This window comes from Crassostrea angulata, chromosome 1 (genome assembly GCF_025612915.1).
Source record: "Crassostrea angulata isolate pt1a10 chromosome 1, ASM2561291v2, whole genome shotgun sequence".
NCBI classification, from domain to species: Eukaryota; Metazoa; Mollusca; class Bivalvia; order Ostreida; family Ostreidae; genus Magallana; species Magallana angulata.
In genome coordinates this window covers 17326343-17351212 of record NC_069111.1, presented here as the reverse complement: position 1 = coordinate 17351212, position 24870 = coordinate 17326343, and the positions used below count along the sequence as shown (strand labels likewise).

Here is a 24870-nt window from a genome sequence, read left to right as displayed (position 1 = left end):
GACAATATGATGAAACGATCAAGCCCAGTTTTGGGGAGTTTGATTAGAAGGGGCTTGTAGAGAGAACAATATTTAACACTGAAAATGGATACATGTATATCTTTGTAAATGACAATGCTGGTCATACAGATAAACAAGTGGTTAAAATCCACGTTTTCGCGGAATTCAATTATATGTCTTAACTTCCTCTTCAATTAATTCTTTCAGAATTATACGGCTTTGAAAGTTTCACACGGATAGTATGTTTATTTGAAAGAGGACAAAATGCATCATTCTGTGTCACATTGTGCCGTAATTAATTGTTAATTAATTGCATGCCGGCTTAATTAAAGAATACTTACCTCATTCACTTCCCTACATTCATGTTGACCCAACTAAACGCATGATAAAGTTAGAGGACGTTTTTGGCATTAGCTGATGAGGAAAATGAGGTATATATTTAGTCTGCTGTTATCTTTAAAATCTTTAAAATATGGCCATATCAAGTATAGCATTTTAATTCTCATGACTGTAGAAAAATGTTTAATTGTTGATTCCAAAATAATTTCATCAGGATTACATAATTACATGGTAATTTACATGGTAAATTGTAATTTTGGTAACAAATGTTTTTGCACAAGAAGAACATAAACAGCAATGAAAAGATGGTTACTTTCAAATACACATAATATAGAAAAATGATACTGTAAGGTAGATTACTTTGCGCAAAAACTCACCAAACTTGAAAAATAAGTAGTCAGATGTATTGGGTTTCTGATTTAAATTAGAATGTAAATGTTCCTATTTTCAAATACTATGCTTAGCATTGAGTTTGAATTTTAAACATTAAAATAGAAAAAAAGAATAAGGAGAAAGAAAATATTCTCAACACTTTGTAGGGAGAAAAGAATGTCAGTCGTTACGGAAGCGGTAAATGATCGATTCCCCCTCTTGTTACGCCCGGCAAACCGAGAATGACTGAACAATGCAATATAAAAAGAGAAAATCCAAGTCATTCTTTTCAATGATTTTAAGGTAACAGGACTGCCACATTGGCTAGAAAAATGAGGGTCGTTCCATCTTTGTTTATTTTCATAATCTGTGTATTCATTTCATCGGGACAACGCCCTAACCCTTTCCCGAAAGGTGAGTTTTTAAACCAATGTGACGTGTTGTATATCGGTAAAACATATCTATGAAACTTTATTTTTATACCTTAAAACTTTAGAATATATTATACATGTATAAAAATTCATGCTTTAACTTTTGAAAAATACCATTTAAACTGTATACATTTACAAATTATCAATGAATATAATGTAAAATGTTTGTAACAATATATGATGTTCATATTTGTTCAGGTTGCAAAGCGCAGATTGACGTCGTTTTTGTAATCGATGGATCAGACAGTATCTCCGAGTCAGATTTCCAAACCCTTCGTACGTCCATTTCCAGAATAGTTGACGGCTTTCATATTGGCTCTGGAGAAACCAGGATGGGCATCATCGTTTACAGTAAAGGTGTTGCCTTCTCTGTCCCGCTCTCATACGATCCGGTGTATCTAAAAGATCAAGCCAGCATCATGCCTCATCCTAGAGAGGGTACCAACACCCACCTTGGTATAGAGGAGATGATAGATATGTTTAAAAAAGACAAACGGGATGGGGTTCCTATGGCTGGTGTGGTGGTCACTGATGGGATATCTAAAGAAAAGGAAAAAACCCTACTTCAGTCAAGATTAGCTAGAGATTTGGGTATTAACATGTTCTCGGTGGGCGTCGGTCGTTACACGGAGGAAGAGGAACTAAGAGGAATCGCTTCGAATCCTGATCAGGCTATCAAAGTGGAATCCTTTGACGAACTGCTGAAGATTTTATCAGAACTTGTGCAGTTAGTTTGTCCAAGTATGTGTTGAATGTTTACTTGTTGTTTATCAAATGTTTTTCGAAAGCGTGAATAAGATTGATGATGACAAATTCAAATGTGGCTGCAGCATACAAGGCGTTTATGCAACATATTGCATATCGAAAAACCCATTGCATGATATATACATGTAGTGATCAAACACAACAACCATTAATCATAATTAAGCCAAGGGCTTTCATATCGATTTTTTGAAAAAAAAATTCCTATCTTATAGTTTAGAGAAAGACTATGCTAAATAGAATAAATCGGTCTCTGAGAAAACCGGCATAACTGCATTTTTCAAACGCATGAATCATAACCCTTTTTAAAGTTTATTATATTTTTGTTTGGAATACTGGGTTCTCAATATAAATTGACCGGAAATAACTCATAGATGAAGAAAACCGATTTGTAGTTAAAGATATGTCGCTGTGTCTCAGCGCGATAGGCTCTTTTAACTATAATTTATTAGTTTTATAAACATAAAGGAGCAAATCGACACAAGAAACTAAATGAAAAAAATGAACGAAACACGTAGAGGACTAATTACCAATACTTTCATTGCAGACAAATGTATGATGCCTGGTGTCATTGCCTACCCCAACGACGTATCCAAAAACTGTAGACTCTACTGGAAGTGTGAGGGTGAGGAATCAAAGCTCACCTGTTGTCCCAGAGGTTTCTCTTTCTCGGCACCAGCCCAGTCCTGTATACCTGATCCCAAATGCGTGGAACCTTGCGGAGACGAGGGTCCCATCTGCAATAAAAGACCATCCGTATACCAACCCACGATATATGAAGAACTTATTGAAGGTTACGGGTGGGTCCAAAGGTCATGTCCACCTGGGACGGCTTATGACCGGGTCACCTGTGGCTGTACGATAACCCAGACCCCTCCTCCTCCTAGAAGAGGTAAGTGAACGCAAGGCAAAAAGAGGTATTCGGACCATATCTATTTTAAATGTGATAATTTTTATACTGTGTACAAGTACATGAATTAATAACACGAGAATCTCTTTTGTTACAGTTTGTAGAGTTTTAGTTCACATTCCATTTGATATTGACTGTGTTGATACATCGGGTAACGGCTTTCTAATAAAAAATCATGGAGTCAAGTTCACAAGAACAGGGTTAGCCCTTTTCGAAGGTAAAGCCAAACTCGTGATACCGAACATACAAAGGTACCTCGGATCCAACTTCCTGGTCAAAATGAGATACAAGGAGTTTCCTAGCTTTGAAACCCAGGGCCTTCTCAGTAACGGAGATTGCTACACCCCCATGACCCTTCAACTGATCAAAGATTCAATACGTCATACTTACAAGATTGAGAACTCATATAGGCAACGCACGGGGTTTACTATTCCTACCAATGTGAGTTCTTCTTTTAGTTAACCGTAAAACTTGACTATTGCAAATCCTCAATGTGCTTTGGTTAAGATTAACACTTTTTTGTGTTATTGTATAGTTTTAATCATGCAACATGTCATGTAAAACACCCCAATTGATCAATTTTTTTCTTTCTTTTTAAATGCGCAGTTCAAACCATGGAATGAAGTGACGTTTAGCCATGATGGGAACACTCTAGCTGGATCCGTGAATGGTATTCAGAACGAGAAGAGGTCCAATGGACCAATTCAGAGAACGCCGTATGGAATTTCCATCGGGTTCGTGGATGGGTACAAGCATTTCCAGGGATATATGGACTATGTCACAATTTATAAATGCGCCAATATGAACGTGTACAACAAGTATTAATGAATTGGGAAGATTGCACTGTCTGTGATATTTCAAATACCTCCTTACTAACAAATGATAAAGTCCTCTATCAGGCGTTGTTGTCGTGTATGTAAATCAAAGGTATATGTAAACGTTAATTTTATATAAACGATGAGAGAGAGAGAGAGAGAGAGAGAGAGAGAGAGAGAGAGAGAGAGGTCATTAAAAGAGAATACAAATCTAACGTCTGCAGAAAGGAGGTATTGTACATGTATTGTACAAATCTTATTACGGATTTGCATAAACTGCCATAAAAATGGTAAAAGCATTCGTTAACAAATTCAAAAACTGCCATTTTAAGCAACAAATAAATGCAGGTCTTTTAATTATACCCAGATGGCAAACTTAAATTAGTTTCAAACATACTGTGTGTCATTAAATTACTAATTTATTTACTTTCTAATCATCGGAAAATTTTAGGGGTGGTCTTCAAACATGATTAGTACTGCATGCATGGTATCTATTTTTAGAGTCGAATACTAAACTTATTCCTTGAGTAAAAAGTAATCTGTCATCGTACGCGAACTTTTCAGGCCTACATTGTAACGCTTTTGGACCAACACTATTCGCCTCATTAATTTAAACGCTATCACTTAATTAGTCCAAGTTTCTTCTTCTAAGGTGATTAAAAACTAAGTTGATGTCTAAGTAAACACACATGAGAAGTTAAAGTCTTCAAAAAACCGAATCTTGATACTTAAGGTAATTCATTGAAATGATAAAAGTAAAGACATCTTAATACTTCTTCCAGATAAAGATTGCTTTTACATGACCAATTCGTAATGATGACAAATGTAACGACATTTTTTTAAAATAAAAATTTACTTCTCAATCATTTTGAATGATTTAAATATTCTGATATTGTTTTTATCATAGTGATGAATTTTACTGTTCTTATACATAGGCTAAACACATTTGGGAAACATTTCCTTTTTGCCATTACTTTTTTTCAAACAAAAAACTGAGCCCTGATGTAAATAAATGAATAGGATCTTAAAGTGCCGTCAAACTTTGCTTTCGTGAATTTTTCATAATTTTTCTCTTTCGAATTTAAAAATCGTTCTGGTAACAGAATATTTTTAACTTATAATTAACCCCCCCCCCCCCGCCCCAATAAAAACCCAAAATAAAAAAAAAAACTCCCAGAGAAACATTGACAATAAACTTTAAATAACACGATTTAAAAAGAAGAAAATTATTGCGTTTAACATAAAGTATAAATGATTGATTCAAAGGATTCAAACGTGAGAGAAAGCTTGTGCATTTCATTTAATTTACATAAGTTTTAAACGTAGTTGATACTAAATTTAGCTTCACTTTAACATATTCAGACAATAAATCATTTGCAATCGGTTCCGCAGCTTTGTTGACAAATTAATGTCATTTTGACATTTTAATGTTCCATACAACAAAAATGTATATAAATATAAATCACGAGTTCATTAAAAAAGAACAAACAATACTGTCAAAGTTTAGAGACAGAAGGACAGGAAAAAAGAGGGACATTAAATGAACATGATAGAATGGCAGAGTTCTACATGATAAACAGAAGAAAAAAGATAAATTACTGAAATAAAACTAACAGAATAGCCATAAATATGGATAATGGAGGTTAATTATTAATGTGCATTACTATATCTTCCATACATAGGACAATACTCCCACAAGTCACGTGGTTGATTTCTTCCTTCCTCAATCATACACGCCCTGCTGTAAAGGACACATGCTGATATTGTGATGAGAATGTTCTAATGTTATAGTAAGACAAGGGGATTTTTTCTCTTAAAATATCAAAAACGAATGTATCAACTTGTCGACAAAGATTTTTCTATGCATGCATTTGCCCTCTTTTGTTTCTAAACTCATCTTTTATAAATTATCACATAAAACTTGAACAAGGATTTACATATAATTATCTTTATAATATCAAAGTCAAATCATTACGAAAGTGATAACACAGATCAGGTTATATTAGATTATAGATTTTCCAATTAAAATATATCAAAACAAGGAACTGGAGGTAAAATATCGAGAGAAAAAAATATAACTTGGAACCTTCAGATCATGCATAATTTGGAATAAATTTAAATAACACCAATGCTAAGTCAGTGAAATTAGAAGGACAGTTAAACTTTTATTTACCCAATGGGTTACATCATTGAGGGAACGGGCCGGGTTGGGTCGAAGGGAAAAGAGAAGTAGAGGGGTCGAACCAATACCCCTAAATTGTCATAATTTTTCCCCCTTAACTTTATATGTATGTAAAATTCATAGTTTTTCGTTGACAATTGTGTACATCGGCACTCTTCACACACACGCGCAATATTATTTTAATTAACATCACAATCAAAATGATAAATGAATTTGCTTTGTGTCTAATTAAAAAAAGAAAATCAAAACTAAAAATGTTAACATACCTTAAATGAGAATTTTTGGTATAAAAAAATTTGTAAACAAGTGAAATAGAAATCCAATCTTTTTTTTTTTAAACGTGTTTGACATTAAACATGTTTTTCACCTTTGAATAAAAGAATATAAATGTTTGTAATAGCACGTATAGCATTTTGATTTTCAGAAAGTTATTTGGAAACGTTGAAATAATTTTTAATTCTATCAATTATCTTTCCACGTCTTCCGACGTTGCAGGATATTTGGATATAGTAGTGGTTAGACCACAATTCATTTACAGCATGGTATTTTTTTATGTACATACAATGTACCTACCATCATTAATTTTTGCACATGCAGTGAATACTTTCTAATATTTTAATGACAAAGAAAAAATATGAAACACATTAATTTTAGGCTTCGTCTGTATACAAGCAAATTAAAAATATCTTTACAAATTTATCTACATGTATAGCTAGTTAATAATTTTGTCTTACACATATATGTATATCTATTTCAGATTTTTCGGTTTGTGTGGTTATTTTTTTACCCGGCATGCACCTTTAAAGTGTTGCACAAGTCATCCACAACACCACAAAGTTAAATCACAAAATAATAATTAAAAGAAACTATTTTTCTGAACCTAAAATATATTTATTAATCCTCAATTTAACTGACCCTACTAGTTAAATTAATAGGTAGTACCCCCCCCCCCCCAAAAAAAAAAATCAAACACAAAATACAGAAAAAGAAACCAAAATTTTACTAAAAACTTAAAAATTACACAATGTGAAATAGTGCAGTAGCTTTTTGACGACCAAATTTGGTAATAATATTGTAAACTTTGGTACACCTACCCATTTTTCCAGCTGAACGAATAAACGGCGATTCATTAATATCACTGCCTTACTGATAACCTGACGTAAAAACATATGTCTTACATAGTGAAGTTGTTTTTGTAAATAACAATACACCGGTTAATCCCTTATACCTAATCGTTAATTTCATTTACCAATAATCGTCCCCAAATTAACAACAAGTAAGTTTGACATTGTTTCATGAAAAATATGTCCATTGTAGATAATGACAAACATACCTGTAAAGGCTTGTGAACGAAAATGTGGTTTTTTAATTCAAATGGTTTGCTGAATGCACACGTATTAAAATTTGATCGGTAAATATTTTAGGCTTGGGAAAGAAAAAAAAACGAGTTTGCCCCTTTTGTTTACAAGAGGCTCACAGCTATGATTGGAATTATTCAACCAATGAACTAATGGTTTCAAGAATACAATGCTTGATATTCATTTTGCTAAAAATAACACATGATTAAAGAGAGTTGTATTTGATGCAGATTTTTAACATGTAAATATGATAATTTAAAATCAGAACATAAAGAATTAAAAATCTTAATTAAGCATGTAGTAAAGGAAGAAACAAGATAGTGGGGACATTTATAACACATTAACATGTTGCATTATAGTGCAGGGGGAGGGGGGGGGGTGTCATTCATCACTGTGGTATCAAACACTGTTGTAATTTTCCCTCTGGTCTTGTTTAATTAACACATCAACCACTGAAGCTTAAATCTAAGGTAGCTATTACTTAATTTTTTTACTGAGTTAAAAAATTCAATTATGTTGCAATTGCATGCATGTCCAAACTGTTTTTTTTTTCAAATTAGCTTCGGTAGTAATATTAGTAAAAATTGCTTGATTCTTGCTTATTAATGAAAGAAGTCAAATTTGATGGATTGCTTATCATTAACCCCATTAGCTAGGAAAATTAAGGTATAAAAAAAACAATAAAACGTATTAAAGTCAATCGACCGTGACAATTGGAAAGATGTTACATCATTATTTTGAATGACGATTAGACTTTCACTATGTACGTAAAACATCTTATCCTGATAAAAAACGATCTATTGTTATCTTGCGGCTAAGACCAGCACTCGTCGACCAATAAAATCCCCGTATGTGACCAACACCGCGCTCACTTCATGTTCGATGACGTCATAGCGTCGTCGCGGTTTTCTCATCAGTGGTGTTGAACTTTTGCCGGAAACCGGAATCAATGGTGTATATATGGTCGATACCATACAACAGAGAAGTAAAGCACAGCCAAAGCCGAAGACGAAGAAATGGTGACAATAAGAATTCTTGCAATTTTTCTCTGTCATTTCGTTGTTTCTATCTTAGCACAGACGGATTTAGTTGGGCCAGGTTAAGAAAGTTTTACATTGTTTTTCCAAATTGAATATAATTATGCTTACCAATTTTTTCTTATCTGAAAAACTAACTATTTAATTAACATTCTAACAGAAATAAGAAGTTTTTAATTTATTTTATTACGGTTATAAGTCTTTATAACAGACATGAAAATCAACAAAATGTATACACAAGGGTAAAATGCAGCATTTTATTTTTGGAAATAAATAATACAATATAAGTAAGATTCTGTTTTTTAAAGCATGTTGTTTTTACTTTAGTTTTCAAATATGGTTATAACTAACGTGTCTTATTATTTCAGATTGTAGAAAGCCTTATGACATATACTTTGTCATCGACGGTTCAGACAGTATAAGCGATAGGGACTTTTACTTACTACAGAAATCCATTTCGAGCCTTGTCGATGATCTGAACATAGGAGAAGGCAATGGACGCATGGGGATGCTTGTTTACAGCAGTTCCATCGCTACTATGGTTGAACCGTCAACCGACAAAGACTACCTGAAAGGACACGCCATGTCACTGCCGCACCCCCGAGAAGGGACAAACACAGCGGCGGGTATAAAGACTATGGCAGAAATCTTTGGCGTGGCTAGGAGGCCTGGTGTCCCACAAATCGGGGTTGTGATCACAGATGGCGAGTCCATTTCACCAGCGGAAACGGCACGACAAGCTCGAATCGCAAAGGATCTTGGGATTACTATGTACGCTGTTGGTGTTGGGATATCAAACTTTACTAATTCAAGTGACCTGTACGCCATTGCATCTTCGAATGCCAATATTCTATCCGTGGATTCGTTTGGGTCTTTATCCAATAAATTGCAAGAAGTTGTACGACTTGTTTGTCCAAGTAAGTATATGATTTTCTTCCACTAATAGTCTTCCAAAAATACCCATATCGCTAGAATGATATTTCAATGTTCAAGTTAATGTGAAATAGTTCTTTCTTTGCTTGGTCACCATATATCTTGTTAGATGATTCACAAAAAAAATATTGCAAAACATAGATTTCAGTTCAAATGTTTTTATTTTACCGGCGAAGACATGATTAATTCCTAAAAGTTCATTGTAAACTTTGATTGTCATCTATACAATTTGAATAAATCAAGGATTTATTGATGAAATGAAATATTATATGATAAAACATTTTTATTTAGCTACCACTAGCACCACCAGCACCACGCCAATACCAACAACAACTCCCACCCCCACCACAACGCCAGAGGGAGCTACTCCACCACTTCCGCCCACAATGGCGCCAGGTATAGGGCCCTGTGACAACTGTAAAATGATCAATGGAATTGGCTTTAATCCTCACCCTGATGACTGCGATAAGTTTGTGCAGTGTTACTTCGGCACAAAGGGACAGCTTCGGGTGGCTTACCGGCAGTGCCCGTTCGGACAATACTGGGACCAGAGTGTTCTTACGTGTCGCCCTTCTGAATACGTGGAATGTGAAAAAGGTAATTGGTTATGTATGTATAATACTAGAAGTTGGGGGGGGTCTTATAAGGATAGTACAGGTAGTTATGTTGCTATTTTAAACAGTGGTTTAGTTGTTTTTCTACAAAGTAATTCAATTCAAAACGAAACGTCCATCAAAATAACTCTTTAACATGAATTGCTATGACAACGTAATATTTTCCTTAAAATTTTTAACGCGCATTTTCCTTAAATTAAGATCTCTTCTTTAAAAAAATAATAATATATGATCTTTGCGAGGGATGTTGTACCTAGACTTTACTTATGTAGTTAACTGAAAAATCATTTGCTTCTTAAAAATTATGTATCATTACCTTCTTAAAATTGAATTCTCTTTCCTTTTTCAGAGAAATGTCGAAACTTACGAATCAAATCATACGCATACAGTAACACCGATAATTGCCGAGTCCACTGGGCTTGCAATTTGGGAAAGGCAACGGCAACTTGTTGCGCCGAGGGTTCAAGATACGTACCATACCGAGGCTGTGTGGAGGACTCCAAATGTAAGGATGTATGTCCCCCGACATTCCATCAAGAGGGGCCATGCGACACTAGAATGATATTCAACAAGCCGAACAAATTTGAGCAGTACGTGACCGGTTTTGGTTGGGTCGAAATGCCCTGCGCTCCAGGAACCCAGTTCGACCCTAACACATGCCAGTGCTCTCTGCATGATTCGTTCCTACCAGGAAAACGTAAGACAATAGTTCTATATTTAGACAGATTTATCAAACAACCAGACCCCAGGGTTATTAATTATACTTAAAGTTTTAGAGAGTCATTCTTACCTTTCCACTATATTTTCTTTCTGTTAGAGTAAGAGTAAGACTTAGATAAAAAGAATTTCTAAGTTTTACCACCCCCTTCACTCCCGGAGACAATATCTGCTGGCTTGATTTGTATTATTTTTGGAAATTTTCCTTTAACTGTCTAGATGAATGCTTTATAACTTTTAAATAACAGTTCCTTTAATGTAATTCATGCCCAACCCGAACGAATGATACATAAACAGTCTTTTAATCTTTCCTTTCCAGAATGCAAAGCGGAACTATTCATTCCGTTCAGCAGTGACACCAATGACTATTCGGGAAACAACATCTATGTGGAGAATCAAAACGTGTCCGTTCTAGGAAATGGTCTTGGTTATTTCAACGGCGAGAGTCGACTTATAATCAACCGCTTCGCCAATATCGACTTTTACACCGATATAGTGGTCAAGATGAGATTCCTCGAAGACACACAAGCGACCGGCCTTCGCGCCATGTTTAGCAATGGCGACTGCTGCGACAATCCGGCTACCATGATGATGGTCAGTAGCAAAGCCAATCTCCATTTCATGGCGAAAACAGAAGTTAAGAAAAACAATACGGCGATTGATAGAATTACAACATTTCATATCCCAGTCATGGTAAGATGTCTTTATATTAACATTTGACAAATTCAAAATATTCAAGTCTTTCAAGAAAATATGAGTTTTATTTCACTTATAATTTAATTAGCAGTTATATGTCTAAAAATTTAATATTAGAGCATGAATTTGATGTATTGCATTTGCCATTTTGATTTAGAGTTCTCGCTCTTTGGAAAGAATGCTTGTTTAAAGACACGTCTTTATTTTGTATTGCAATATGCATAGTTAAGTGATCTGCAATATCTATGTGATATATTACAGTATGGAAATTGGAACGAGGCATACTACATGCATAACACAATGTCCTTGGAAGGAAAAGTGAATGGAATCGGTCTAGAAAAGATGGCGTACGGACCGATCAAGCGATCTCAGGCGGCTCTTCATATAGGGTACGGAAGAGGGTTCCAGAATTTCAAGGGTCACATGGACTATGTAGCGGTGTTCCTTTGTAGACCAAAGTATTTGTAAGGAAATCCACCCCAGTCCGCGTCTTTACTGTGATATTGTTTTTCGAAACAGACACTTCGAAGTTTCTTTTAAAATCATGTGCAATAGCTTTCTTACAGGTATTTTTTTTTTAGATGTATGCTCAATTTGTTTAAGTTTATTTATTATTTGTTATGTTCTGCTTTATTTATTGGTGTAATTTACTATTTATTTGCTTTGATTTATGTAGATGTAATTTATATCATCAAACATGTTATTTTTTGGTAAGAAAATTAAACTGAAAAATAATAGACAATAGTTTTTTTTGTGAGTTTATTTTTTTTTTTTTCATCAAAATTGATTACATAAAAATATTTTCGGAATATGTTCCCAAAACAAATGAAAAACAATGTCATCATACCTATAATGGATGTGTTTTCATTGATCCATGTCAACATTTTTTTCTTGATATGACTATATTTGACTCATTTTTAAATAATTATTTTTAACCCTATATTGTTAAGTCAATATAGCAGAGATAGAAAGAAAACTGATCAATTAAAAAAGACTCTTTAGATTATATAGAATTGCCTCAATACAATGTAAAATGTTAGCATAAATAAAACGACATAGTAGTTTATATATTTATAATACGATAAACAGTAGGACAACGTATAAGTTATAACACAGCAAGTGTAGGCCCGATAATAATGTACTTGAATACACGTAGTATATGTATTAGATTTAATAATCTCATTTTTTCGTCTGAGCTCTTATAGTGAATTCTTTTTATGTGTCTGTTGTAAGACATTTTTCAAAAATAGCTTAATATATGTATATATTAACTAAACACTAATCATGTTTTTTTTTTTTTTGGGGGGGGGGGGGGATTGTGGTCGGTCCTATAACACACCATGCAGTGCAGACAAATTAAGCGCGATGTGATAATTTGTCTGTTGGTTTTCTTGGCTAATTTGTCGGCCTGGTGTGTTTAAGGATCGTTCAGTTGAGTTTATTTCACTCAAAACCATAAAATGGTCCATGGGGTACATGAACAAAGATAACATATTTACATTTGTACAATATGGTTGTGAGGGTCACAAAAGTAATAAGTGGGGTGAACAAACAATTTAATTAATTTTTGTAATAAACATACACAGTTTTCTGAATGTTGTATAGTTATTTGAAATCATAATTTCACAAAACTCTTTAGTGTTAGGAGAAGAACAGTTATAATTATATCGATATCCAAAACATTTAATTAGCTAAGTACAACGGCGCGGAGGATGGAATAATTAAAGCGGAAAGAATTAAATAAGCATATTGTTATGCAATATTTGCATATTGTTAGTATAACTACTACACATATGGAGGAATAATAAAGAAAGAGAATGGTGTATTATTATGTAATAATTGCAGATTTATAATTGATGGTCATTTATAGGCAGAATTATCGATTCCTCCTCTTTTATTATCCTTGAAAATGTATCAGTTAACTTTGAAAAACTCTTGAATTGATATATTTCATCTGGTAAATAAACTGTAAAAAAAAAAAAAAAAAGAATCGATGGCGATAATTTTGTATAACTATTCCGTACAGGAAAGGCCTGTAGTCAGTTAGTATCAGTAAGGGGAAAAATACAGACCAGAATCACTCAAAGAGGAAAATATTCACGCTCCATTCTGTAAAAGCAAGCTGCTGATATGTCGATATATGCGATGCATAAGTTAAGATCAACGATTTGTTTCATATGTTCTATAATTCTCACAAAAGCTGAGATAAACATCAGAAATGCAAGTTTCTATACCATGGGTGGGAGTTTTTCGCATCTTCTGAACCCTGCGGTGTACATGACTTCGCCATCTGTGATTAACAGTTGTTCGCTCTGTTTGGACAATCCGGACTGTTCTAGCTTTCTGTACAACACTAAAACACAACAGATGCAGACCTTGGCGTCCATTGGTACTCCAATCGGAACGGCCGACAGAGATTGGCAATATTACATCCTCAAAAAGGGTAAATATCTTAATTTTTGCTTTATTAGTGGAGTTTTAATTTCATAACATCGGGTATAATCTATTTTATTAAAAACTTTATAGGCCTACAATTCTTTTTAATCTGTTTTAAGAAAAAGTAAAACCTGACAAAAAGAATTGACTCTTGGATAAGATTGGTTAATGTAACAGAGAAGTCCGCGAATTCTATACATGTACTACATGTAATTAACAAAAAGATAAAAATAAAGCCTTTTGCTTAATATGATCCACGATTTGTTTTACTTGAAATCGAACAAAAAACAATGCAAACCAGTAGTTACCATAAATCCGTTTTGTTCGGACGAATTAGCTATTTGTTCGGACGAATAAGTTATTTGTTCGGACGAATTAGGATTTGTTCGGACGAATTAGGATTCGTTCGGACAAATAAATTATTTGTTCAAACGAATTAGGATTTGTTCGGACAAATTAGCTATTTGTTCGGACAAATAAGTTATTTGTTCGGACAAATAAGTTACATGTATTTGTTCGGACGTATTAGGATTTGTTCGGACGAACTAGGACAAATAAGTTATTTGTTCGGACAAATAAGTTATTTGTTCGGACGTATTAGGATTTGTTCGGACGAACTAGGACAAATAAGTTATTTGTTCGGACGAATTATGATTTGTTCGGACAAATAAGTTATTTGTTTGGACGAATTAGCTATTTGTACGGACAAATAACTTATTTGTTCGGACGAATTAGGATTTGTTCGGACGAATTACCTATTTGTTCGGACAAATAACTTATTTGTTCGGACGAATTAGGATTTGTTCGGATGAATTAGGATTTGTTCGGACGAATAAGTTATTAATAGTGGTACGTGTATGAGAGAGAGAGAGAGAGAGAGAGAGAGAGAGAGAGAGAGAGAGAGAGAGAGATATGTCATAATCATGGATACATAAATGTGAAAAGTCTAATCAGTTTACATGATCATGCGTGGATCCAGAAAAATTTACCGGGGTGGTGGTGGTGGGGGTGGGGGTGGGTCTGATAGATAGTTGTGTTTGTGGGGTGGGGGTGCAAGGCCCCCCGACCACCCCGGCTCTATATCCGGGTATAGATGTATGCCAATTCTAGGCAGCGCAGGTTTTTTCTTAGCTAACTTAAGTTTTATTTCGCGCAATGCCAGAAGAAATGATTCCAACAGTCATAATTATATGATTCCGATTGTCGATGTTTATTTTGAAAATATAGTCATTCTACTGTTTACTTGGGACACTGGACATACGGAATTATCTTTCGCCTTAACTTTATACTATATATACATGTATACGATCAAAGTTAACTGATATACTTCGTGGAATTGTAATAATCGCACAGTTACTTAAGTGACTTATAAAACAAACTAATTGTTACTTATACTTTATAATATAAAGTCAGCAAAATAACCCAACAATCAACTATAATGCAAAAAAGTAATAAAAATAGAATTTAATCATAAAAATACTTATTGTCCGTCAAATAGACCTCTGATGACGTATTTGCATGTTAAAATTATCATATGGCTTTGTAAAGTGTTCCTATGTTTGGAATCTTAGGAGCACAAATAAACACATTATCAATAATCATAACTGATTGAATAATCATAACTGATTGAATCAAGCTCTGGGGAAAATTAAAATAATTGGACGATTTAAGGTGAAATAAAAGCTTACAAAGCAATTGACAATTTTATACAATATTTTCAAAAGGTTGTATCTCATTTTTCTTAACTATTATTGAAAAATATTGTTTATGAATCATACTATCGGAAACATCTGACGCCAATTTTCATCGGTCGAATGCGGCATCCAGGTTATTTATAGATAGAAACTGCATATGATGACGACTAACTTTGATTTTGTATCGACGATTTTTGATGCTATGTCTGATTTTAAAAATGAAATAGATTCAAAGTTGACTAATGAGACAACCATTAAGGTTAACATTAGTTTTAGACTATCGGAAACCCATGGCACCATGATAATATAACTCCAATCCTTTAGATAGATAGAGTTTGAAAATTGAGCTTGTCAGCAAAATATGTCAGATATTGCATACATGTCAGATAGTATAACAGCTATGTCTATATTATTAGCAATTTATCATTTGAAGGAAAGGGGTGGCTTGACCCCCCCCCCTTTCATCTACATTATTACCAGAGCAGATATATTTAGTCTAAATATACATGTAGTCTTTATATTATAAAGTATAAGTAAACAATAGTTTGTTTTATAAGTCACTTAAGTAATTGTGCTTTTGTTACAATTCCACGAAGCATATCAGTTAACTTTGATCGTATACATGTATAAAGTTAAGGCGAAAGATAATTTCGTATGTCCAGTGTCCCAAGTAAACAGGAGAATGACTATATTTTCAATATAAACATCGACAATCGAAATCCACCTGCGGAATAGTATAATTATGACTATTGGAATAATTTCTTCTGGCATTGCGCGAAATAAAACTTAAGTTAGCAAAGAAAAAACCTGCGCTGCCTAGAGTTGGCATACATCTATACCCGGATATAGAGCCGGGGGTCGGGGGGCCTTGCACCCCCACCCCGAAAACAAAAACTATCTATCAGACCCCCCCCCCCCCACCACCACCACCCCGGTAAATTTTTCTGGATCCGCGCATGATCATGTAAACTGATTAGACTTTTCACATTTATGTATCCATGATTATGACATCTCTCTCTCTCTCTCATACATGTACCACTATTGATAACTTATTCGTCCGAACAAATCCTAATTCGTCCGAACAAATCTTAATTCTTCCGAACAAATAAGTTATTTGTCCGAACAAATATCTAATTCGTCCGAACAAATCCTAATTCGTCCGAACAAATCCTAAATTGTCCGAACAAATAACTTATTTGTCCGAACAAATCATAATTCGTCCGAACAAATCATAATTCGTCCGAACAAATATCTAATTCGTCCGAACAAATCGTAATTCGTCCGAACAAATAACTTATTCGTCCGAACAAATTGTAATTCGTCCGAACAAATCCGAATTCGTCCGAACAAATAACTTATTTGTCCGAACAAATATGTAATTCGTCCGAACAAATCCTAATTCGTCCGAACAAATAACTTATTCGTCCGAACAAATCCTAATTCGTCCGAACAAATCGTAATTCGTCCGAACAAATAAATTATTCGTCCGAACAAATCCTAATTCGTCCGAACAAATCCTAATTCGTCCGAACAAATAACTTATTTGTCCGAACAAATATGTAATTCGTCCGAACAAATCCTAATTCGTCCGAACAAATAACTTATTCGTCCGAACAAATCCTAATTCGTCCGAACAAATAACTTATTCGTCCGAACAAATCGTAATTCGTCCGAACAAATAACTTATTTGTCCGAACAAAGAAGAATTTTTTATTTTTTCATCTGGCCCTTCTACGCCGCCGTAGTCCGTTGCTTGTAGCAAACGCTAATTGTTCGGTAAAATTTTCGTATCAAATTCTTAAAATGCCATTGTCTCGAGAATTTTCAATAATAAGCAAAGCAAAGCAAAAAGGCAAAAAAATAGCGTTCTGTTTCCCTCTTAAAGGTTGTACGACTATGTACGACAAGAGCATTCGCATCACGGAGTATCAGATAATGAACATTGAGAGTACAAATAGTTTTTTTTTTGTCAAAGGGCATTTAAAACAGAAAAAAAAAATAATCTTGTATCTACATAGTGTATTATAATATCAACATTTTTGTGATGAATTTCCCTATTGCAATTTTATTAAATTGTAAACTTTTAAGTTAGTGCGTGTAGCTTATTTCGTTTACAACTATTGAATTTTCCGATACTGTTCTATATTACACATTACTTTTCAGCGGAAAAAGTTTGTGTTTGATCAGCACCGTGAAATTTCGTACCGGATTTCAAACCCGTCTATTTGATGGGGATATGGTACGAATACAGGGAAGATGAACACAAACATTGCGTTTTTATAGTCTTTCCGTTTATACATTCATTTAAATGAGACAATTTCTATACAGTTAACCCTTTTAAACTACGTACTTACGATATAGACGTTGACGCATTTACTTGTCAAAAACGATTGGTAACAGAAATCAATAGAATGTCTATTTTGTTGTTTGAGTGTTAATAAATGAATGATTGGCCATCAGCCAAGTTGACCCTAATTTTCCACACAACAATGTTTCGTTAAGGTTAAGGTTAAAATCATATTTCATTTCGCAGGAGTGTTTTCAATACAATATTTCCTAATATTTTAGTTTAAATCGGAAATATCTGATTAAAGCATTGAGTACTTTAAAATATATTAACTCAAATCATACTTCGATGTAGCAAAAAAAAATACAAATATTGTAGTTGTACACGTTTTAAACTATATTAGCTTCCCAAGAATTTGATTTTCAAAAGTACTAGTGTAGCTGAAATTTTAATAACGAAACGATAAAAAAGTTAGTTAGTTGGAAGCCCAAGTTTTAAAATGGTGAAAGATATCATATGCAACTCAAAATCTGAAAAATAAATATGGAGGTAAAATACATTTGATGCAAATCTTCCTTTTACTAACATGTACATTCATTCAATTTGATTATTGCTTTAAATGGAATTTTTCGGTTGGAAATTTAACACATTCGTATATAAAACCGTGAACAATCGATTACAGCCTGTTTTAACTTTCCCAGTTAAGATTCAACTTTTGTTGAAAATCTAATAAAAGTATCATTGGAATAAATCAATGAATAAGGCAACATTTTCTTGACTTGTTTTGCAAAAAATAATTAGTTTTCTTGGTAAATGATGAAATCCCATTACCTTACGTCAACGGTTCCTATTTATATGACGAATTATTTGAAATCTACCACGTACAATTTTTATAATTTTCAAACAAGAGTTCATAAAATCTAAACATTTCTACATGTAACAAAGCCATATGTTTGGGTTGGTTTTTTTTTATTGTGATTATCAAATCATTGATGATTTATTACTCAGTTACAGAAGTTTTATTTTACGAATAAAAATGAATTCAAAAATAAAATGCATGATAAACAATTGGAAAAGAGAAATAAAAATGAGTATTGTTTGTTTACATATTAAGTGAAAAATAAATAGATTGACTATTCGAAAACTAACTGTGCTCTCAAGAATAATTGTCCCTGGAAATACTTGTACAGCTAGCTTTAAACGTGCATTGGAATAAACAAATAAAAATTGCATTCATGTTTATCACAATGCATATCACGTGACACGCTTAGTTACATACGAGTAATGCCATGAAAGACCAAGCGAGTTTACAGAAGATAACGGAGGATGCCATCTGGATTTTTGAAATGTTTTGAAAATAACATATGAGATACTTTCTTTTCTTTCTTTTTTACACTTAGCTAGATTAAAAAAAAATCCACAGTGACCAATAACTTTTTTTTGTGTTTCATGTGAGTTTGACGGTAGTTATAGCATTGCAACAAATTGCGTAACACAAGTCAGCAGGTTATGTAATAATTCTGCAATGCTAGCTACCTTCATACAAAAGAAAGCATTTAACTATTTATGTTTACATCTATCTCTGAGTCATTTAATCAATCCATAGATGTATGTAAATAATCATTATTTCTGATCAGACCATTACATGAAGAACAGCCAATTCATCATTTATGTGAAGGTAACCATGGTTACTAAAACTACCTGAATATCTTGGGTCTGTTGAGTTCGTGATCACAAATGATCGATCAAAAAATAATTCAAGCAAAGTCAACACAAAAAGTAAAAAAAGACAATGTTTCAGAAAATTAGAATATCTTCTTTGTCAAGACACTGAAAACGGATTCCAAGGATAAATCTGGCATGTTTTCCCCATATCAATCTCTACACGTTGTTGAAAGCATCAAGCAAAAAAAATTTCAAGTGAAACTTTTGTTTGAAGCAAGCTGAACACAAGCCCCCGTGTATAGTCATTTCAACACATTTATCATTTAAAGCATTGTTGTTTCAAAATACAGAAGTCGCATTTCGATCTATAAAAGAATATAAGTATATTCTCAAAAAATTATTTATTATTTATCGTGTATAACAATTGTTGCAGGTAACTGTATTTGGTGCATGACTTGATGATTTTTTTTCAGAACCTCGGGTATGCGAAGGCGGGTGGGAGAAGTTCGAAGAATCATGTTACCTATTTTCTCTCTCCTCTGGAACCTGGGACTCTGGAAAAGTATGAATTTCAAAACAATCATGGCTATGCTATACGATAAATTATTCTTTTATTGGTGAAGATTTATTAAAATCAACAAGGAATTTCTAGATCTAGAATTATTTCATTGCAATGTACATTATAAATTCATTAGTACACGTACTTCTGCAATATGAGTTGCAGGACAATTTCACATGGAAAGGAGCAGTTTAGAAATGGACCAATGTACATTTGTAATGAGACCCTGCACCCATTTTTTGACAATTGCACTTGTCTTTTTTATTTACACGTTATTTGTACACTGAAGATATGAATAAGTGATCGTAATTTGAACATTACAATTATATTTCAAACGATAAAACATTGAGTTTATTTTCACTCCAGTTGCTTCATAAATTAAAATACGAAATCGATGCATTCAAAGCAAACAGTGACCGTTACATTTTTGTGTTTTCTTTTTCTTATTTGACTCTTAGTGTGTTTCTATAGGAAATATTACTTTTCATTTACAAAATGAGCTTGGCAGAACCTGAAATTAATATAATTCATAAGAAAAAATTTAACAAAAAAACCAAAACAACATTATTGCGAAATACTCAGCGAGTAAAATTGATTTAATTGATTGGCCCGTGTTACAGATGTTAACGAAGTGTGATTTACAACAAGTGCAAGATAAAATCAAGAGATTCTAAACAAATTCAATAACCCTATAGATACTGGACCTCTCTCTAGCTCATCAGTACTTTGGTTCGAGTGGCCAAATCATAGACCTACCGCACACACCTGACTGGAACGGAACCGGAACAGCATCACGCTTCCGATATCTTTCTATACACAGTGAATTCTTCAATTTTCGATTGCACTCGATGGCAGAGGCATCAAACTTTACCCTTATGATTATAAATGTTTGCAAAAATAGGACTGAATGACCTAATGAAAATGTTCTCTTTTAGCTTTTAATTTCAATGAACATCGATTCGTTCTGTGTTGAAATTCTCAAAAATCAAGTTTTCAGTAGTCTGTTAAAATGGAGATGAGTTGTAAAGTTTTTTCCAGTCTGGGCTAATAGAACAACAACCAATCGAGGAAGTGAGTTTTTTTAATTGAGTGAAACTTCTTAAGGAAGTTGATGTTTGTTGAATCAATGTGTGACAAATGTCTGAATATTGCTGTTTCACTCCATGTTAGTTGCTAAAGTTTTTCTGAAGGGGGAATTTCCGCATGGGAAAGTCTCCTATAAGAATTTACTCAGTACACTTGTACTTCAGCCTGTAGCACTTTACACATATAAAAAAGTGAAAAGTTAGTATTCAAGAAAAACTAAGTAATTGGCGAATTATCTACTGTAAAAGCAGGATAGGATTTAATTTCGTTATTTTCGTTGGCAGTATAAATCAACAAAATTAAATTCATGACGGATGTTTAAACCAAGTATTATGAAATACAGAGTTGATACGTGAAACATTTTAGAGATTACGATATGACGAAATTATATGCCGACGAAATTTTATTTGGTTTAAAAAACAATAAAATTTTAGCCCAACGAAAATATATGCTTCTGCAGTATTTATTGAATAAATAGCGCCGGAATGAATCGCTGTCACCCTAACAGAATTTGTGGCCTTACTAAATGTAGTTTGTTCTCCCCACCCCCGATAATAAATTGATATTTAACTGTGGCTGTATGCAAACAATTCTTTAATTTCTAATTTCTCTAATTGTCATTTCTACTGTTATGTCAATAATTCTTACGGATCTCCAATCAATAATGAGCCTTGTTCAGAAATAGAATGAGCATAAAGGGGATATTTATGTTTATAACGATATATATGATTATATGTTATGCTTTAAATTACTTAGTCAAGAATTTTATATTTTTCAAAGAACTATTTTAAGTTGTAGATTCATTAATCTATTGAGTGTTCAGGCCGATACCACTTCTATTGCACGTGATTTCATAGAGGAGTTGATTAAAAAATTAAACCAAAAAGTGATAATAAAATTGAAACAGCCTTCAATCCGTCTATCTTTTCTGCATTTCTTTAGGAAACACTTTCACATTGTTTAATGTTCATCCGTATTACACATTGTTTTTTTACAGATACGCATGGTAAGCATGATATACCAATAAAACTACTTATGAATGTTTGTTCTTGAAATCGTTAGATTGTTAAATTAAATAGAGCATTAATTGAAAAAAAAAATCCTGTTGCTATTAAATTTTAATGCTAATTTTGTTTTGATACTTTAGACATTTTGTGAAGGAGAGGGTGGACACTTGGTGGAAATAAGTAGCTTGGCCGAGGATAATTTCATCAGAGATTACGTCAGAAACAGGGGATTAATAGGTATACTTGTAGTACCCCACCACCCCCCCCCCCCCCCAAAAAAAAAACCCACAACAAACAAACAAACAAAACAACCCCCCCCCCCCAAAAAAAAAAACAAACAAACAAACCCCCCCCCCCCAAAAAAAACAACAAAAAACAAAAAACAAACAAACAAACAAACCCCCCCCCCCCCCCCCCCGCCACCACACACAAAACAATAATATTTTTTTTCACAATTTGATATTATTGATGATGCGTAAAAAAAGATACATATAATTGATGATGCGTAAAAAAAGATACATATACATGCAGTTAATTTTTTAATAAATGTGTCTGTTTCTAAACTTTACGAATTGCCATGGATCGGCATATCTGTGTGTGTATCAACAAAAGCTATTTCTAAGAGTTAACTGTAGTTTTTTTCTGAAAAAGCAATCTGATTAAAAAAATCATTTCATTAACTCAAAACGTTTTGTAGATTGCCAAAAAATAGTAGCGATCTGAGTTAAGGGATCAAACTGAAGTGATCTGATTTGAGTCATATTGCAAATAAATCTGCAATCCGTCCATACAATGATATTTCGGCTAAAAGATCGACACGTGTTACTAACGCAGTCCCACGGCGTGAATACATTTATCCATGCACCTAAATACCAGCTAAGAATATTTTTTTCACCGTTTCCCTGTTTATTTTTTCAGCATATGAAACTCGCGATAGCTGGATTGGAGGAACGGATGTAGATGTAGAAAATACGTTTGTATGGACCGGAAGTGGTCAGACTTTCACGTACATCAACTGGGGACCAGGTAACCCGGATAATAGTGGCGGGAACCAGCACTGTGTCATTCTGTTCCAAGAATCGGACTACAAATGGCACGACACGCAATGCACCAACACTAATAGCTATATATGTGAAAAATAAGAATGACATTTCTGAATTTCCAGTCTGGATCTAAAATCAGACAATCTTTAAAATCAGATCCTTTGACGTGGTTGCAATTTACGTTATCATGAGTGGGCAGAGGAAAAATTAATTATAACACTAGACATTTTTATGAACGATAATGGAAGATCCGAATCTCTGCTATTAGGAGCAATTTTTAAGAAGGTATAGAATGACACCCTGTAACACATCATACAGAACTGAACAGTACTCAAAGTTTTTGATGTAACAGTCGCACTTTTCTATAGTACATGTATTATAGTTCCCTAGATAGTCTTTATATGTAAACATTTTGTTTCTTGAAGACTTGTGATGGATACTTGTCATTTGTACTAATAAATCAGTGAATTATCATTTGTATGCCCTTTATATAAATATGTGACTAGCTTAAAATATTCATATTTTTAGAATAGAACTTTTCTTTTAAGCTTTGGAAATTCAGATTTCGTCAATACCGTGTGAAATGATTTTCAATAACTGATAAATATATTTTTTAGACGGAATCTTAAAAAAATTGCATTCAAAATTTCTGTTGGGATTTGCCTTGTATTGAGAAAAAGCCAGTCGAATTTGCAAGTAAACTGGATGTCATTGATAAATGTATTTGCTCAATTTCAATTGTCATTCTTCTCTCCAGTAGGGAATCAATGGCCATTAGTTTGATATCATGTGGACTATCATAAAAATTAATACAGATAAACATATAAAACTCGAACACCATTTTGTTAAAAATAGTGTGGTGTGTTGGCTGAATAATTGCTTGCATTTGAATTTCTAAAATAAAATCTATAGATTAAACTAAATATTTATCAATGCAGTTATTTCATATTTTATAAACCAGTGGAGACTATTGTCTTATCGCTGTCTTTCCGTCCGTCTGTCTGTCAGCCATTCTGTCCCAACCTCGTTTTCCAGACTTTTCCTTTAAAAATATGGTTTATTTAAGGAATTAGGAATCATTCTTTGAGTATAATGTGGTGATACTTTTGGTTGAAACATGATCAAATCCAAAAAGCCCGAAGGGCTCATGATAGGTTTGATCAAGCCCTATCGAAATTATCATCTTATATTATTCAAAGAACGATTCTTTATTAGTACTTATATTTATATATTTACATTATCCAGTGTCTCTGTCTGTGATAACACTACGTATCGATTTTGTATTATATAACCCATAATACAAATGACGCCAAAGTGAGGCGTCGGCGGGGTTTGCTTATTTATATTTAAAGATTCAATCGTACGATGGACTAAAATTATATAAATATAAGTAATAAGGAATCATTTTTTGAATATAATGAGGTGATAATTTCGGTCGGGGCGTGATCAAATCTATCATAAAGCCCTTTGGACTTTATTGGATTTGATCACGCCCCGACCGAAATTATCACCTCATAATACTCAAAGAATGATTCCTTATTCCTTATATAATTTTCAGCATTTTTACAATTAAATATTTGAATATGAATAAGCAAACCCCGCTTGCGCCGCAATCATATGTATTTTCTATTGGACTGTTTAGTTCAAAATTGATACGTAGTGTTATCACAGGTAAAGACACTGAAAGATGAAAACATTATGATTTAAAGAATTGATATGAAACATGTTCTTCAGCTTCATTGTGATAAACTAAAGACCAAGTCGGGTCAGTGCTAAAATACAATTAGTGATCCATGTAACAAATTCAAAAGCAATTTTTACTTATATAATTCGACTCTATTCCCAATCACTGTTCCATATGGAATTGATGAGGAAGGAGAAGGGGTGGTGATAAGACGATATGTTTTATATCAAATTGCTTTCCGTC

General features: G+C 33.4%; 2 protein-coding genes across 2 annotated transcripts; both read left to right on the top strand.

Moving 5' to 3' along the window:
- Positions 1 to 1006: 1006 nt before the first annotated feature.
- Positions 1007 to 11830, top strand: LOC128177885 (uncharacterized). The gene is made up of 11 exons (XM_052844787.1): positions 1007 to 1125; positions 1341 to 1883; positions 2452 to 2796; positions 2912 to 3255; positions 3421 to 3632; positions 6569 to 6576; positions 8575 to 9123; positions 9431 to 9736; positions 10103 to 10450; positions 10790 to 11163; positions 11428 to 11830. The coding sequence occupies exons 1-11, from the start codon at positions 1044 to 1046 to the stop codon at positions 11632 to 11634; spliced, it is 3318 nt and encodes a 1105-aa protein (XP_052700747.1). The 5' UTR covers positions 1007 to 1043; the 3' UTR covers positions 11635 to 11830.
- A 1374-nt stretch (positions 11831 to 13204) lies between these two features.
- LOC128166852 (perlucin-like) lies at positions 13205 to 23828 on the top strand. The gene is made up of 4 exons (XM_052832281.1): positions 13205 to 13609; positions 19722 to 19810; positions 22041 to 22137; positions 22819 to 23828. Exons 1-4 carry the CDS (start codon positions 13297 to 13299, stop codon positions 23040 to 23042), a joined length of 723 nt encoding a protein of 240 aa, XP_052688241.1. The 5' UTR covers positions 13205 to 13296; the 3' UTR covers positions 23043 to 23828.
- Positions 23829 to 24870: the final 1042 nt, after the last annotated feature.